The sequence below is a fragment of the Spodoptera frugiperda genome, chromosome 31 (assembly GCF_023101765.2).
Source record: "Spodoptera frugiperda isolate SF20-4 chromosome 31, AGI-APGP_CSIRO_Sfru_2.0, whole genome shotgun sequence".
NCBI classification, from domain to species: Eukaryota; Metazoa; Arthropoda; class Insecta; order Lepidoptera; family Noctuidae; genus Spodoptera; species Spodoptera frugiperda.
In genome coordinates, this window is record NC_064242.1 from 2,595,278 (window position 1) to 2,613,611 (window position 18,334).

At 35.4% G+C, this 18,334-nt stretch overlaps 1 protein-coding gene across 2 annotated transcripts in view; it reads right to left on the minus strand.

Moving 5' to 3' along the window:
- LOC118282013 (serine proteinase stubble) overlaps positions 1 to 18,334 on the minus strand; it is a 160,875-nt gene that overhangs the window by 122,922 nt on the left and 19,619 nt on the right. For both annotated transcript variants that reach the window (XM_050707356.1, XM_050707357.1), the window contains exon 2: positions 11,059 to 11,139. In XM_050707356.1, the coding sequence (XP_050563313.1) occupies positions 11,059 to 11,080 (22 nt within the window). In that variant the 5' untranslated portion in view covers positions 11,081 to 11,139. The remainder of the gene's footprint in view (positions 1 to 11,058; positions 11,140 to 18,334) is intronic.

The following is an 18,334-nucleotide window of genomic DNA, read 5'->3' on the forward strand; positions in this document are numbered from 1 at the left end:
TATCTACACTTGACTTATTTGACTGCACGGTTGGTGCGGTGGCTGGGCTACCGGCTGCCGTACAAAGTGTAGCGGGTTCATTTCCTTTTTTTATGGAATAGGTGACAAACGAGCAGGCGAGTCACCTGATGGTACGCAACACCAGAGGAGTCGGAGCAACTCTTTGTGTAATCCACACAGGACACATGACACAGGAGAAAATCTTAGTTTGGTTATAGTGACTAGTAATAGGAAACACAAACAGTTAACAATTTCCGATTATTAAAACGAAATGAAACTATGAATCACTGATGGCTTCCAACTGAACGTTGAAAGATTCAGTATCGGTTTAAAGCCTACGAGCATTTCTATGAATACTCAATACTGTTGGTATTAGTAATGAAATAGAATATCCCCATCAATATTCATAAGGCACTGTAGTTTAAATTTTATTGCTGTATCCATGTTTGAAATATTGCGTGAATATGTTTGTTTGTTATTCAATTATGCAAAAACTTGTGGATGGATTTAGGTGAGACTTTATATAGCTATAATATAGGTTATGATTGAAGCTAAAATTTTAATACTATTATATAGTACTCTTTATTTACGTACAAAGCTACTAAAATAGCTACAAAGCCTAAAGTTAAAAGTCCTATTTTCCTTAGAGCCTTATCATACTTGCGGTTTGCGAATTCGGTGCGACCTGCTACTGCGACTGTATCTTTATAGTCTGCAAGTACGGCTGGAGCAAAAGCTTATTGTGTATTTTCGCATATTTCCTAATAGAAATACTAATTCTGGAATTGCACCAGGTATGTGGTAACCAAAATGTGTGTTAAAGCGTAATTTGCAACTCTGCTAAACGTTTTTATGTTCATGTAAAACCACTATTTCTTACTCTTAGATTTCTTCTACAACTTAGACTAACAAGTTAAATAAATCTACTACCCACTATAAAGTATTAAGTTGATTACACAAAGCCAGACTTTCCGACGCCATTTCTGTGGACCTTTACGGAACCCTATAAAGAACTCTGTTTACCCTAAAATTTGAAAGTAAATTACAAACTTACTTAAGTCATTAAGTCAGAAACTTAATTTAAAACTTGAGATCTTTTGTCTTTTTCTTCTTTACCTTTAAAGTTTTATTAAAAGTCTGTCTCTTTTATTTATAAATTTCGAAAGTTTTTTGACAAAGGTCCGTCCTGTGGGCATTCTGTGGTACTTCATTTGAATAATACAATTTATCAAAATATATTCGATGTGACTCGTGTATGGATACATTATGATTTTGATTCATAGACATTATAAGTTATAAAGGATTGTTATGGTAGAGTAATAAATCTCGATATTTTCTAAGTTTACCTTGTGAATAAAAATCAGGTACCTACGCCTAGCATCTGATTCTTGTTGAATCAGTTCAGCATAACTAAAAATATGTATATGCTATAAATGATTCTAAATTACAGCTCTTTCGATATTAATAATTCTGTTGTAACACTAAATTATGTATGTCATACACCTGTGTTAGTATACAAGCTAAACACATATACAGTATATAAAAAAATATGTGTATCGTACTAAATAAAACACATTAAAGTTTCCCACGTGGCAAGCGCTCAGTGTTCTCATGTAATATTCATCGCCATCGGACGGCCGGCGCGTGGAAAGCGGTCTTGTAGTCTACTATCATTGTTTTATCTGATGCTAGTGTTATTATGTAGTTATCGCACACGTTATATTCTATATTAAATGGTTATTAATACTTTAAATGGTTGAGTTTGTTTGGTTTTATTTGGTTCGTGTAGTTATGGATTATAGACAATATGTAACCTTTACCTACGTACGCAAAGTAAAGATGGTGATTGTAAAAATGATTTCACTACAGAATGGATTTTTTTCGTAGTAGATTATTAGAATGCTCTTAGTTCTTAACCTCTTGTATGCCAGTATACGAGCCTTGCCAGTATACGAGATACAATAGAAAACACATTGTGTCACGCGTAGATCTGAGCCTCCAGTTTAGAGTTGAGAGACAATTACGTCATCATCGTCACCTCTATTTCAGCCACAAAACAAAACCACTCGAATGACTCCAAGATTGGCCAGTTGGAAACAACACCATAATTACCGCTTACAATTATGACTTATTTTTAACATTCCTCAATCTCTGCCATAAATAAGACATCCAAATTTTCATTACCACCAAAACACAAACAACTTTCCCACTTTCAAATCACTATCAGTCTTAATAACTGTCTCAAAATTTAATACAAAAACAATTCCTCGAAGCGACCAAAACATTTCTAATTCACAAACGCAAAATCAAATAAAATGACCGAATAATACAAAATTGTTGTGGACTCGCAATTGAATTAGAAGATTCGGATGACAGATAATGGGGTGGAACAAGTTTAGGACCACTTCAAACAAGAGGGAGTAATTACAAATCCTCAGTTCCCTTTGAACCTCTAGAAACTTTAGTAAATATCTTAATTAGAAACAGAAGAACATTGGTTGTTTTTGGGTTACAGTCAGTTTCTTCTGTGGACGAAAATGTAAACTTAAATGAGGGAGGTTAAGATTCTGGTTGGCTGTAATTGAGCGAGGAAAAGGTTTGAGTTGGTGATAGAATTGTGGGTTGTAGAATATGTAGTATTGTTATAAACCTGCCATTGAGAGAATATTTACTCTTAGTTGCATTGTATATTGGGCGACTGGTAATTAGTGTAGGATATTTAAACACAGGATTGTACTCATGAATACAAACAAAATTTACTTCACTAACACTATGTCTATGGTCAAACATCAAGAACTTTTGATTAATTCTAGATTTATTGTTGAGAATAATTGTTTTTATTTTTATACATGTTTGTGCTACTATTCTAACAATTCTTACTGTGCTCTAACGCTTACAAACCATATTATACCAACAACACAAACCTACAACCAACAAAAAAGTATTTCCAAAACGTGTATTTCATTTTCAACTAACAAAACTATTGTCTCTTACAAACGATTCGCGGATTTATCAAAAAATAGCCAAAAACATCGTGACTCAACCTAAATCACTTTTAAAGAGCTTCATTATAGAATTCAAAATTGGCTAGCACGAACAGGGTCACCCAAATTTGCCTTTATTCTCTTATTATTTCATATTTTGCTAATGAGCGCGTAAAAATGAAAGTTATAAACCTAATTGCATGCAAACTAGTTTATATAGCGTAGTTATTATTATTTGTCATTATTATGATTACCGTATAAAAAGTGGGAATGTCCACAGAATCAACTTTAATAAAACCACTTTTAGATTTTCGCCAATTAGTCTCGATGAAGTGAGTCCACAGGCAAAATTGTAATTTGTAAATATACGAAGCAATGAAAGTGGGTCTCCAGCTTGTAATTTTAGCCCATTATTTACATAGTCGACTGACAAAACAACAAATATTAACTTCAAACTACGAACTAAAAAATCAAGATGTTATTTCAGCGAGAAAATGTCTTCACTAAATTCGTCCACTACTCCAGTAAGTTAATATGTATTTTACTAAAAAAATACATAAAATAAATACAGACTTCTCGCTAATTCACTATCCCGGGAGAAATCAAAAATGGTGTAGTCTTAGTGTGAGATAATATTTACCCACGTTCTGTCGACAATTCCACAGGAATATAAAAAGAACTGTGTTTTTTACACTTAGTAACATTGAAATGATGTACATGAAATACGTACAAGCACTATATTTGTATATTTTTTTTCATAATTTACTGATTGTAACTTTACAAGCACAATTGCCAACCATGAAGTTAAATTCCTGAAAAGACTAATAGTAGATCAGCAGCGTCACGCTAAGGAACAGAGTATGATATTCCCAAATCAGCAATGTTAGTCATAATTATGATCCCTAACACGACTTGAAACTAGTCAAGTGACGAACGTAACCCGTAAAACATAATTTAACATGTTTTCACTTTCATTTCACTTTCCATTAAAATGAGAAATTAACTTATTACCTACTTTATAAGTAACATGTCAATAAAACCATTATCGCTAAGTAATGATCTCACACACTCATAACAAATTATCTTCAATACTTTACTAAGTAAAAGCTTTTAAACTATAGCTGACATACAATAATTAATCACTACTAATTAAACGGTCAGTTTCATTATTGGCTGCCATTTTCAAAATTCATTAATTATTGTACAACGCTTCACATTGTAGTACGTTGTCAAGGTAAACGTTGCGATTGCAATGCAATTTAATTATGTAGTTTTTAATTTGTGATGAGTAATTGGAAATGTAGTGAAATTGGTAATTGACTTCAAAATGAAGATCGTGAAAAAAAAAAGTTTTGCAGAATTTAGCGAAATAAATATACAAGGCGAATATGAATGGGGCTGTCGGTGAGTGCGCCCTAGACGGACATATAGAGACCAGATTGGCGATATATTACAGAAGGGCCAAATTAAGTACCTTTAACCGACGAGCATGCAAAACAGACTGATGACTGCTGTTGAAGCGAAAGAGGTGTGTAAGAGTCGTAGCAATTGGCGTTCCATTATCCCTGCCCCCATGGGAGCCGAAGCGATAATGATAGGCTGTAATGTTGTAAAAAATAAAACCGTTTAAAAAGAAATGAAGAATTGAAATCCCAGTGCGCACGTCGCGTTCCGCGCGCGCCTCAAAGAGCCATCAGACCACCACAGATGGGGCCCAGTAGGGCTGATGCCTGATCCGGAGCTGCGGACTACCTAGCGGGTTTACCGGGGCTCCAGGTCGAAAAGCAGGAGAAGAAACGGGGTGGTTTTTAGTCAGTAAGAGTCTGACACTCCCTCTCACCTTGCCCAAGGCGGGAGAAGTCATTGGATGATTTTCCGCCCTCAAAAAAAAAAAAAAGTGTGACTTGATACATGAACATTGAAGTATATAATATATTTTTTATGGAATAGGAGGCAAACGAGCTGATGGGTAAGCGATCAGCGCTGACCATGGACACCCGCAACACCAGAGGAGTCACTGTCACATATGTATATATAACCTCTGTGAATTCACATGAGCAAGTGAGTAATATTTCAATTAAATCTAGCTACAACTCAGCTCTCCATACCTTCCCATGCAAACCAAACACCGAACAGTGACATATCATAAACACGTCATCGCCTAACTGCCGTGGGATCGCATAAATATCAATTGGGCATAATTATTAATTACTGACTGGCTAGCAGGTAGCCATATAGTTTATAGCTAGCCCAGTGACCTGTTCCAGTGACTAATATTGGCGTGGGAAGATGGAAGCTGTATAGACTTTGTGTGTTTGGTTCTTCGTAAGATGGTAATATTAGGTTTTTAGAAATGTGTGTGTCTAAGATGCAGGTTATTATAATTATTAATATTGTAGAAATTAAAAGTGATGCTAAACTTACATCATTTAAGCATTTATTTTAAGCTTTTAAAAAATATGTGAATGACAAAAAGGCACTTGCTTTGTAAAATAAAGATTTACTCAAATCCAGTTAAGACACTCAGCACTCTACCCAAAAACCAATTCAGACAAGGCGAGTAGAAAGAAGATTTATATATAGATAATTTTAGAATAACCACACAAACTCTTTCATTTAGGACATCGACATAACAGAGGGCTAAAAACGAGTTTGTTTTACGTTTAACGAGATCGAAACGAGATTCTCCAAATTCTGATTGGTCGGTTTATTCGCGCCGACCAATCAAAGCGCTGAACGCGCTCCTTTTCCGCTTTCGTTCAACGTAAAGCAAACTCGTACTAAGGGTAGTTAAAACACAAACTATGACTAAACGCAAACAATATTAAACTTTAAAAGGCTAAAACATACTAGGGTGACCAAATACAAACATTTACAAAACACGGGACTAAAATTAACAAAAAAAAAACAATGTAATCAAAGTGGACACAACCGTCACTTTGTATTTTAAAAAACAAAGCTAGCGAAGTATTAAAATATTTGTATAATAGCTCCTACATTAATATTTATATAGAGAAAGTGTTTTTTCGAACAATTAGGGTAATAACTGCTATCTAACTTTAAATTGTTGGCTGCGCTTCGGTCGTAAAAAAGGGGTTCTGTATTTCGTATTTTAAAGTTTAAATGGCTTATTAAGCACATTAAGAATTTGGTAAAGTTTTGTCTAGAAAATATTGAAATAGAATAGTCCGTTAAAGAGCTCAACATTGACAAAATTATGAAAAATCTTATGTCAAACACTAATACATACAGCTAAAAAGTTCTTTGTTTATTTGAACCCGCTAATCTTAAAAAATACTGGTTCAATTTAAAAAAATAATTTAGTGTTGGATAGTACATTTATCGAGGAAGACTTTGGGTTATAAAACATTACGCTACGATTAATAGGAACAGAGCAGAGCAGGTAAAACCGTGCGGGCGTAGCTAGTTTATTATAATTGAATAAACGTTCAGCTGTTTTTCTACTAGCACCGATCGTGTAAGGGTATTACTGATATTTTTTGTAAATGTCAGTAATAGAATAAAATTCAGTATCTATACCCATTTTATTGTCGTTAAACTGTTTCTCATTAATTTCTTCTTATGGGATTTATAAGAGAGCAACGTCTAGCGGGCCCCTAAACTGTAACCTTGTATTGCAAGTTTTATGACTGTATTATTCCATGAGAACACGAGTAGTGATTACCCAAAATTATTTCGTTCCCAGTACATTTAATTCATCATTCTTGTGAATAACATTTATGTATGTAAGCGGCAGATCAACCTACTCCAATCCGTCAATTTTATTCATTGGATTTTCGAGTTTATCTCAGTACAATAAAGTTGAAAATGTAATTTGTTAGAAGAGGGTACATTGACTTGCAGGCGATCGTGCTTTTGTCGGCAATAATTGAGTTTTATCAAACACTGTGATGTTTCAGTTTCCATGCTATTAGGCTTTAAAGAAAGTGGAGTATGTCATTGAAAGTGCAGATTTTTTCTGTAATTAAAACGTTTTTTGTAGAAATTTCTGCGTATGAAGGTCGAACATGAATTAGGTTGGTCTGAATGTTCGGAGTCAATGTTATAGGTATATATTTTATGTATCTAAGAGAAACTTGTCAAACGGAGTAGTATTAAATACTAACTTGATTATAAAAACAAGAGTTATATTTTAATTTGTTTGTCATTACCTAAAGAAAAGCCATTCATTTCGATCATATTCATTTTGATCATACTATTCCAGAAATTAATATAAGTATATCACACATGTGCTTAAATCAATTATGGGAAGCAACCGCGTTATTTTCTCTACTACGTGACAAGGCAAACTGCGTACCGTCTCAAATTAAATTTTTCCCACCTTTTAAACCTTCTCTGGACTTCCACAATTAATTCAAGATCAAAATTTTCCAAATCGGTCCAGCGGTTCTTGAATTTTAGCGAGACTAACGAACAGCCATTGATTTTTATACAGATAGTCATGATACTTAAACAATAAAAATCCATTTTCTGTTACATCTAACCTATCATACAAACGATACATTTTCAAACACACCTCCAACATAAAATACTAATGACGAACCCTACAAAAGGCGAACACAAAAACATAAATGACGTCATCAATTCAAACGATTGCACAAATCACATACATTTGTCCAACAATTTCCAAAACCACACGTGCGAATGAAATTTACCAAATATTTCACGCCTGAAAATAGAATCGATTCATGGAAGAGTTAGCATTGTACACGGTTACAAATCAAGCCATATAAAACCAGTTTATCTTGGTCTTGCTTTATAAGATCTTTTGTTGAAATCAGCGGTCAGTTTATACTGGTTTCGTGTAGTTTGATGTGCTGCGTGTACCGAAAACGATATCTTTCCGACGCGGCTCGCCAATTAATGGTAGTATTGGATTCCGATCGAGCGCTGTGTGCATCCAATGGCTCGTTTTTCCTTTGTATCTACATTCATTTCATCGCTCAGTGTCCATGCTATTCGCTTTCCACGGATATTTTCTTTTAAAATTACTTTCGCGGTGTATATTTGTCTTTGTTTTTTTTTTTGTGTGTGATTTGTCGGCGGTGGCGTGTGTTTGGAAATACGCTTCAACGAAATTGCAATGCGTAAGCGGTTTGAGAATTAATTGGAATTACATTTAAATATAATATGATTAAGCTAAGTTTAATAAATATTAGATGATTTATTGCCAATTTCAATGCATTAAGATCGATTATTGATCTCAATTCTACGGAGTTTTTGTAAAAAATTAAGATCGATCCAAATATTTTGTATTAAGATCAATTATAAAATCGGTAGTTAATAATGAAACTTTACATAATTTAGAGAATATATAACTTCACGCCTGTCTCCCATGGGGGATGGCAGTCAACGGAACGCCAATAATTGCATACATGAAAAGACTGATGACTGTTGATGAAGCGAAAGAGGTATGTTAGATTTATAGCAATTGGCGTTCCATTTAGAGAATATTGAAACTTAATTTTAGATTAATCCAAAATGTCGACCGTCTATTAATACGAGTATGTTGAATGGAATCTATTTCTAGCTCATTGTTCTCTCCACAACCACTTAATATCAAATATCCCTACTCAAAAGCTACCAAACTCAAACAAATCATAATATTACTGAAACTACACATTGCCAGTTTGACTTGCGATACAATTTACACGAACTAATATACTCAACAAATCATATGCAGTTAAATTTGATCTCTTTCTCATAAACAGCAAGGTTGGTTTTAGCTTAAATACAGTCCACACATCGAGCTATGAAAACCAGTTTATGATGGTCTCGCTTAGTATGATATTTCTGAAGATAGCACGGTCAGTTTATACTGGTTCTTTAAAGTTTGATGTGAACGGCTACAAGTACTAAATGGTATATGTGAAATGTAGAACGATAGAAGCTTGCTCAGTATTGATATTGGATTTCAATCCAACTCCTACATCGTGGCAGTAAAGAGTTTTCTTTTAGATATTCATTTATTCGCAGTGCTACCATACGTTTTCGTTTTTGTGGATTTTGATGAGAAAATCTTCTGATATTCTGATTAAATTAATTAAAATTAGGGCAGAAAGAATCAGAAGTAGATGAAGATTCAAATATCCAACCATGAATGGTATTTCGAATCCTATTCACTGACTACCTATCTGGGTTACCGGGGCTCTGGCTCGAAAAATCGGAGTAGGAATGGGGTGGTTTTTAGTCAGTAAAAGTTTAACACTCCCTCTCACCTCGCCCGAGGCGAGAGAAACAATGGAATGATTTTCCTCCCTTAAAAAAAGCCTGTTGTACACTCTCATCATCTTCCATATAAAACGCATCCAGTACGATTAGCTATTTGATAATTTGAATGCTTAGTTAAAATCCTTTCTATCACTATCACCACAAGATACATCATCGCAAAAACCTATTACAAAGAATAAAAACAAAATAATGATTCAAAAAGAAAGTAGGACATCCTATATTAGTCAAACTATTACTTGTTTTTACAAGACATTGTATGACTGGTAGTTATTGCAAAATGCCGGATTTGTTTACATATGTAATCCTTTAGTCACGCGTGTGGTTGAAGTGAGTCAGCTTGTGTTTATAAATCCTTCTTTGTTACGTAAAGGACTTTCATGTTTATTAGTTTTTTGGTACAAGGTTGTTTAGGGTCAATGACCCGAGGTATGTGTCATAATCTGAGTTGTTGTAAACCACACACTTGTAAGCTATTGCTGCTTATACGTGCATTTTAATTTACTTTATTAACTCAAAATTACGGTTTAATCACGTATATTAATAGAGAAAAGATCTACTAGTTTCGAGTCACAGAAGAACTCTTCATCATAAGCAGTATTTGCAGATGTGGTGACGTCGTGCATGCGAAGCGACGACTCGAAACTAACAGAGCTTTTCTCCATTAATATACGTGTCTGAACCATGATTTTTTAGTTAATTTAGTATGTCTCACGATAGTTCTTACTTTGCTTTACTAATTAATATTAGTCAAGCATTCAGTACACTATTAGCGGTCATCGGTCATATTCTGACTAGAAAAACACTGTAGTTGACGCATTTGTCACTATTCCTACTTATGTATAGAGCGTAAACCACAAAAACGGTAAAAAATACACAATATAACATAACAAAAAAGTCGGTTAACTTTATCCTCACATTCAACAATATCATTGTCACCATCCAATGTGTATCTAACCCAGTTTACCCCATCCAATTGGAGCTCGAGAGTAAATTCAAACAAATGCTACAGTAATAATTACAACACATTGTAATTATATGAAATTATATGAAATATAAACGCGACCAGATTCCTATGTTTCGCTTCTGTAATTGGCGCTTTAATTAATTGAAAGCGTAATTGCTATAATCTTGTTTTAAGTGGATGATTGTAAATTAAAAATTATTTACTTGGTTTGTTGCTTTTGAGCTTTAAATGAAGTTGCTATTACAATAGGATTTATAGAAGATTTCAATAAACTAGAACTATAATTTAGATGTATATAGGTTAATGTCGAATGATTTCAACGATTAAAATCTATCGTCAAAATACAGGACTATTTAGTTAGACTTTTTTTTTGAGGGGGAAAATCATCCAATGACTTTTCTCGCCTTGGGCGAGGCGAGAGGGAGTGTCAGACTCTTACTGACTAAAAACCACCCCGTTCCTTCTCCTGCCTTTCGAGCCGGAGTCCCGGTAAACCCGCTAGGTTGTCCGCAGCTCCGGATTAATCCGCAGCTCCGACTTGGTTACATAAAGTATACTATAGGAAATAACTAATATTATCAATTAAAATATTTTTTAGACAGTTCACATTTTCTTTTTAAATTCTTACATTATACTTGAATCGACCATCGTAAAATATCTAACCTACACATCAACAGCCTATAATTGGCCACTACTGACCAAAGCCTCTTCACACATAGAGAAGGTTTGAGCATTAACCGTCGCACTTGCTCAATACGGGTTGGCTAAACTACCCACATAATAATATTTAAAAACTATAATAACCTAAGAAAATGATAAATAAATAAACAGTGAACAATATAAAGTTGGTATTCTCACCGGGTGCGCGGGCGGCATGCATGTGTCGATCGCCGGCGCTCGCGGCGCATCACCGCTCTTGCAGCTGCACTCACACACACCCTGGAAACAATAATAACACTATTAATAATGCAATAATAGGCAATAGTAATCATGTTTTCAACGTTGGAGGTACTTGTTTTAGTCTTTAATACTTAATATCCGATATCCGATGGTGAGCTATTTTAAAGTAATACCGATGAGCTTCTAATTTATTTGGTTAACTAAAAATCACGGTTTACTTACGTAAATTAATTGAGAAAAGCTCTACTAGTTTCGAGTCACAGAGGGACTCTTCATCATGAGCAGCGTGCGCAGACACGGTGACGTCGCGCAGCCCACTGACTACGTGAGTAAACCGTGATTTTTAGTTAATTTAGTATGTCTTGCGACAGTTATTATAAATTTATTTGGTTGATACAATTTATTGAAGCAACCAGTATTTGTTTTGTAATTGTAATACATTTTGGTCTGTTCATCGAACATCTTACAAGGAAGATTAGGAAATGTGAATGAAAGAACAAAAACTGTCATTACTCTAGACATCGAAAACTGAAATGGTGTTACAGCAATTTCGACATTCCACAAATAACTTCAGAGACTATTTTTAATTGTCCAAGGACACCACCATTTACATTAATCACAAAACACCTTTATCTACCAATCAATAAGGATTATTTTAGCGTAACTACAAAAGCAATGGATGTTAGCTTTCAACCATTTATAACTAGAAATAATACGAACAGAGCGCTTCAAGTAACGAGGTTTAATTAAATCTAATCCTAGCTTCGGTGAGGCGCATTAGAAGTTCCACAAATTCTAGTAAAGGATCCTATGGATGGAGGCAATTAGACCAGTCTTTAATTACTACAAGCAATTTGAAACTTTGTAGTATTTCTTTTAGAAACGAGATTACCTTAAAGGTCGTATTATTGATTTGTGTGACGATCTGCATAAATTATAAAAACTGAATTAATTTCTTTTAAAAACAAGCAAAGATAATTTAAGTGTGGTAGAGCCATGCTTCGGTATGAATGGGCCGGCTCGACCGGAGTGATACCACGGTGTCACAGAAAACCGACGTGAAACAACGCTTGCGTTGTGTTTCGTTGTATGATTGAGGTTACCGGAGGCCCAATTACCCCCTTCCCAATCCCCAATTTCCCAACAACCCTTAAAATCCTAACCCCCAAAAAGCCGGCAACGCACTTGTAACGCCAGTAGTGTTTCGGGTGTTTATGGCTTGCCTTAAATCTAGAAATAAAAGGCATGATGCTATTACTATCTAACTTCAACTTTCACAAAGATGATGGCTGAAACCAGAACCAAATCTTTGACTATAAAAGCCAGAAAGAAAATGAGGTTTAATTATTATTCAGCTTCAAGCTAAATGTTCGTAATTAGTGTTCTTATGTGTTCAAGTTGCTAGGAAGCCTAGACTAGACCATTTTAATGGAACTTTTATGGTTCAAACAATTTCGAGAAAGCGTTTCGTAATTATGCAGGGGCCTTTCTCGGTTCATTCAGTTTTCTCCGTGAGATGTAGGAAATGTTTTCCGCTGCATACTCTTGATGGCAGCTAAAGAGCAAGCCCAGTACCCTTAGCATGAATTTGCTTTACTTTTAAAGTTACCGAAACTAGAGCGCATTCGGTGTTCTGATTAGCTGGCGCGAATGAACCAAACAATCAGTACCCTTAATATGACTTTGCCTTACGTTTAAAGTAACCACGACTGCACGGTTGACGCGGTGGCTGGGCTACCGCGGCTATTGCGTAACGTGTAGCGGGTTCGATTCCCGCACGGAGCAACTCTTTGTGTGATCCACAAATTGTTGTTTCGGGGCTGGGTGTCATGTGTATGTGAACTTGTATGTTTGTAAAAGCACCCACGATACAGGAGAAAACCCTAGTGTGGGGCAAAGTCTTTTTTTAAAAAAACGAAACGAGCGTGTTCGGCGCTTTGATTGGTTGGTTTATTCGAGTCGATCAATCAGAGCAAGGGTACAGAGTGCCGAACGCGCTCGTGTTTCGTTTTGGTTCAACGTAAAGCAAACTCGTATTAAGTCCTCTGAGCTCCCTTGTTCTTTGGGAAATTCGATGATGATGGTGACTTTATAACTGTCTAAATAATCTTAGAAAGTACATATAACTCGGAAAAAGTCACATTGGTACTTGCCGTTGGTAAGTTTCGAACCCACCACGACTGCAGAATATTCCACTATTTCATAAACCTTTATTTTTTAAATCAACTAACACACTCATCTACAAACACCACAAAACCGAGTCTCTAGTTTATAACGAAATGTTTTTTTCGCGTCAAACAGTGGCGCGTGCGACTAACTGTACGTGTGGCTCACATCAAGGTATAATAAACCAGTATATTGTGGTCTCGCTTTGTATGATCTTTCCACACATTCGACAGGTCAGCTTACACTGGTTCTGTATAGGTTGATCTGTAACTGTGTGTACGTGCCAGTCATTAGACTAGCGGTCACAAGCTACGATTACACTGTGATAATAATCTGTACTAATATTATATGAGTTTGTTTGTCTGTCTATCTGTAAGGAGGTGTTGACTTTTAGAATTGTTTTAAAGTGTTATTTTTATAATTTATTGCAGATCTTTTCCAACTGGAGTGTTAGGTATGTTAAACAGTGGATCTTAATTATAACTTGTTTTAAGGTATAAGCCGGTAAACGAACAGACAGATCACCTGATAGTAAACAATAGCCGCCGCCTATGGACACCCGAAATACCAGAGGAGTTACAAGTGCGTTGCCGGTCTTTGGGGGTTAGACTCTACTCGGAGTTTGGGGCTAATAATGATAATCATTTATTTTGTCAGAATATAATGTCATTTAATATAATGCCATTATAATAAGTCGAAGTGTCTGTCGAAAACATAAGCTTTATTATTTTTTGACCCGCATTCGAGGCCATCTTTGTAGTTCTAAATTAAAATAATTATATACCTAACTTTCTGATTCAATCTTCGGTTAATTTTAAACTTAAATGCCGTTTTTTTTTGCAGATATCAGGAAAAACTACACAGACAAAGTCGCGTGCTGAGACAAGTCTCAAAATAAATATTTGAATATATTAGCTGCGAATAAAAAACGGAATGAATCAGCTGTTTGTAGGCTGGTGGCTAGTCGTTACGGTAGTATTAGTAAAATTGTGTTTAGGTAAGTATATCGTCATGCCTTTTATCCCCGAAAGAGTAGGCAGAGGTCAGGAACACAATGTAATACCCCCCAGTTATGCAATGAATTTCAGGTAAATGAGGAAGAGATATTACATACAAAAAACATCACGTCTCTTAACCCCAACAATATAGAGAAGCTGGTGGTCGCTGATCAGGTTAAAAAAAACACCTGACAGTCATTCTCCAATCCGTTGGCTAGATGCTGTAAAAAACCTCACCGACCAGATAGTTCCACAAGCTATAAATACTGCAGAAGACATGGGCACTTGAAGGAGGATGAGGAGGGTCGTACATCAAGTGTGACGTGCACCAGACTAGACAAGACCTTCAGTAATGAAGAGAACGATTAAAAAGAGAAGAAACTCCTAAAGGATAAGCAGAAAACTGCATGATAAATGCAGATTATATTCAATGTAACACCCATTTCATCAGTTTCCCTCAATGCCCCTCATCAGTGATATTATTGCGTCCCATATATCAAGGGGTCGAAAACTGTCTACAATTAAACGTCTACCAAGCTACAAGAATTGACAATCGTTATAAGTTAGCATGTTAGCATGTACATACACACATATATGTAAAATACTAACAAAAAACCACATAACATTCCTAACTGACAGTGAATTAAGTAATCATACCTTAATGACGATCATTTTTATTCCGTTACTTCTGCGAAACTACTTTATTATGGGACATAAAAACTTTGGAGCTGACTCGTTTGTTCAAAGTTTGTGTAACTACAGAGCATGGCTTGATTTTGTTCTAAAATTATTGTGGCAAGGAAACTTTTGTTTTTGTAAATGTATGTGTGCTTTTTTTTGAGGGGGGAAAATCGTCCAATGGCTTCTTTAACCTTGGGCGAGGCGAGAGGGAGTGTCAGACTTTTACTATCAGTCCTGCTGGACCCCATCTTTGGTGGTCTGATCTGTGAATCTTTTGCTACTTAACTGTAATCAGGTGTTTGAAAACATGTCTATCTGCATTAAATTCTGCTATCCATTAAATAGAAATGGACTATATCTAGTTAGGGACCAACCCGCATTGAGCAAGCGTGGTGATTAATGCTCAAACCTTCGCCGTGTGAGAAAAGGCTTTTGGTCAGCAGTGGTCACTTATAGGCTGTTAAAGATGATAATGATAATCTAGTTAGGGGTACTACAACCACTGTTTACTATATTTTTCTTGCTACTTCATCTTTTTAAAGGTCCGTCCGACGACTTCTTCGGGAAGAAACTTCTTGGTGTAAGGTCAAAGAAAACTTAGGAATGTATAATGAATCCAATACCTTTTCCTTTTTAAAAATGATGATAAATTGGTTGATCCAATTTAAAACGAGATACAAATCAAATTATTAAATGGCGTGAAAGTATCAGAAGTTATCTTACTTATTTGCTTTTATTTTGTTCTAAGAATAAATCGAATGTTTAATTTTATGCTGATTTCAGACGTTGCAAGTCAATTATGAATGCCTTGTTATCTAGAGTTTTCTAAATAAAATCACTTTTATCGCACTCCATCGACGTCCACTGCTGGTATATGGGCCTCCTCGAAGAGCAGGAATAGGAACGGAGTGGTTTTTAGTCAGTAAGAGTCTGACACTTCCTCTCGCTTTAATCTAGTTGGGAGAAACCATTGGATGATTTAACCGCCTCAAAAAACAAAAAAGGCAGACGGATTAGAAATAGAATTTAAAAAGTTCAAGGTTATCCAAGAGAGCTGCTACCCAGTCTCTATACTAGATTTGTTAGTATATTGTATGAAGTCCCTACGTCGCGTCGTCGACTCTTATTAAAAATTATGAAGACCAAGATGGTCTATTTTGACGTCACCACACAGCTAAATTAATGTAACAGGTTGCAATTGCAGTTTAGAAAATACTACACACCAGACAAGAAAAACTTGACTTAAGGTATACACAGCGCAATGGTATGTTTGCGAATGACCTAAAAACGACGCGAAACATTATTGTGGAATTTCACAAATGTGACGCATCACCGTTTTGTTTCAACAATATATGTATTGCGTACTGGCGACATTTTACTTTTTAATTTGTACCTTTTTATGTTTATGCGCGCGGCACTTTTTTCTCTATATTACTGGCCTCATTTCGGTATAAAGTGATGGGTAAACATTGAGTTATTTAACTGATAACAGTGAATAAAACTAATGTTCACTGTTTATATTGGTTCACACTCTGTTCTAGTACTGCAAAGAATTTCGAAAATAAAATCACTTTCGCCATTTGTTTTATGGTATAAGCCGGTGAATGAGCCTATGAATCACCTGATGTTAATTAAGCAATTGCCAACGCCCTTGGACACCCGAAACACCAAAGGGGTTACAAGTGCATTGCCGGCCCTTTGTTTGGCCTAGAATATAAGGGGTGTTGGAGAATCGGGTAATCGAGAAGGAGGGTAATTGGGCCTCCGAGAATCTCACTCACACAAGGCCAGCGTTTCACGTTGGTTTTCTGTGAAGCCGTAGTATCCCTCGGATCGAGCCGGCCGATTCCTACCAAAGCATGGCTCTCCCACACTTAAATACCTATATACAAATATAATACTTACAAGTACAAAACATACCTTCAGCCTTAACCTAACCACAGAAACGAATAAAAATTTAAATTTAAACAACAAACGACACTTTCGAAAGTTCAGTTTTAATATTCGATACAAAATCGGTGCAATAAGAACAAAAATGTTTGTATGTCAGTGTGGTTGTGTGATGCACCGGACAGAATCGTCGGTAGCCTACATTTGCAAATTGCGCTTGTTGAATGACTCTGTGACAGTAAGATGTGTTTGACATGAAATGATGCGATTTCTTTCACGATTCTTTAGTATAATGTTCTGTTTGATGTTTCAGTGGAAAATGCTTGTAAGGATCGATAGATAACTGTATTATGTTTTTGGTTATTTATAAACCAAAGTAAGAGAAACGAGAGTAATTTTAATATATGTACTAAATGCTTATCAATTTCTTAAATCTTAAACTAAGACATTTTTTAAATCATTAAAATTGGTAAGTCCAGGCACAAAAATAAAACATACCAATTGCATTGTCTTGTTGGAAAATTAAGTTTAAGTTCCTATAATTAACATGAAGGTCGTAAAACTGTAGCCTGACTATCACACACATACTTTTCCAAAATGAAAAACAATTTATTTTATTCAAGTTACAAAATTCCAAAATTACTTACACCAATTAACGACCAATGACTCAACCTCAAGAAATAAATAAAAACAGTGCTCTCATTAACTTAATATCTTCATAACTCCAGCCAGCATCTGGCTATACCATAGAGTAAAAAAAGAGTATAATTTGCAAACCGCAACCTTATTACTGCTAAGTGGTTCCACGTATTGTCTCTGACTGTCATGGCCGAAATATCTCTTCGCGCCAAATTATTTCACCGTTTCGTTCGCAAATTGACGTACCGTACCGTCATTGATTATGGATCTTTTATCCTTTTCTTTTTTTCTTTTCTTTTACTTTCTAAGGCAACTGTTTGTTTGGTGATGGAAAATTTGGCTTATTTTTCATAATTAATTACCTAGTTTATTTTACGTCTAGTTTAAGATTTGTATTAGATTTTTACTTACAGTTATTCTCTTTAAACGTGCCCCACATTAGTATTTTCTCCTGTGTCGTGGGTGCGTTTACAAACAAAAAAGTTCACATACGTGACATCCAGACCCAAAACAACAATTTGTGGATCACACAAAAAGTTGCTCCTTGCAGGAATCTACCCCGCAACACAGTGCACGACAGCCAGATGCCCAGCCATCACACCAACCCACAGTGTTTTAGAAACCCTTGGGGAGGACATTTTTAGCTAATAGCGTATATCGATGTAGTTAGTCCTAATAACACAAATTGCAAAAGAAACCCCATGTCAATTATTTTTAGTTTTCGAGAAAAAAAATACTAAAGTTGCTAATTCGGAGTGTGGTTTAAATAGGTTTTTTTAAAATTTTTCTTTTATCTTTAAAATAAAGAGCAAAATTTGATATCCGGATTTTATCACATATATTTATGTGTTATTCAAGCT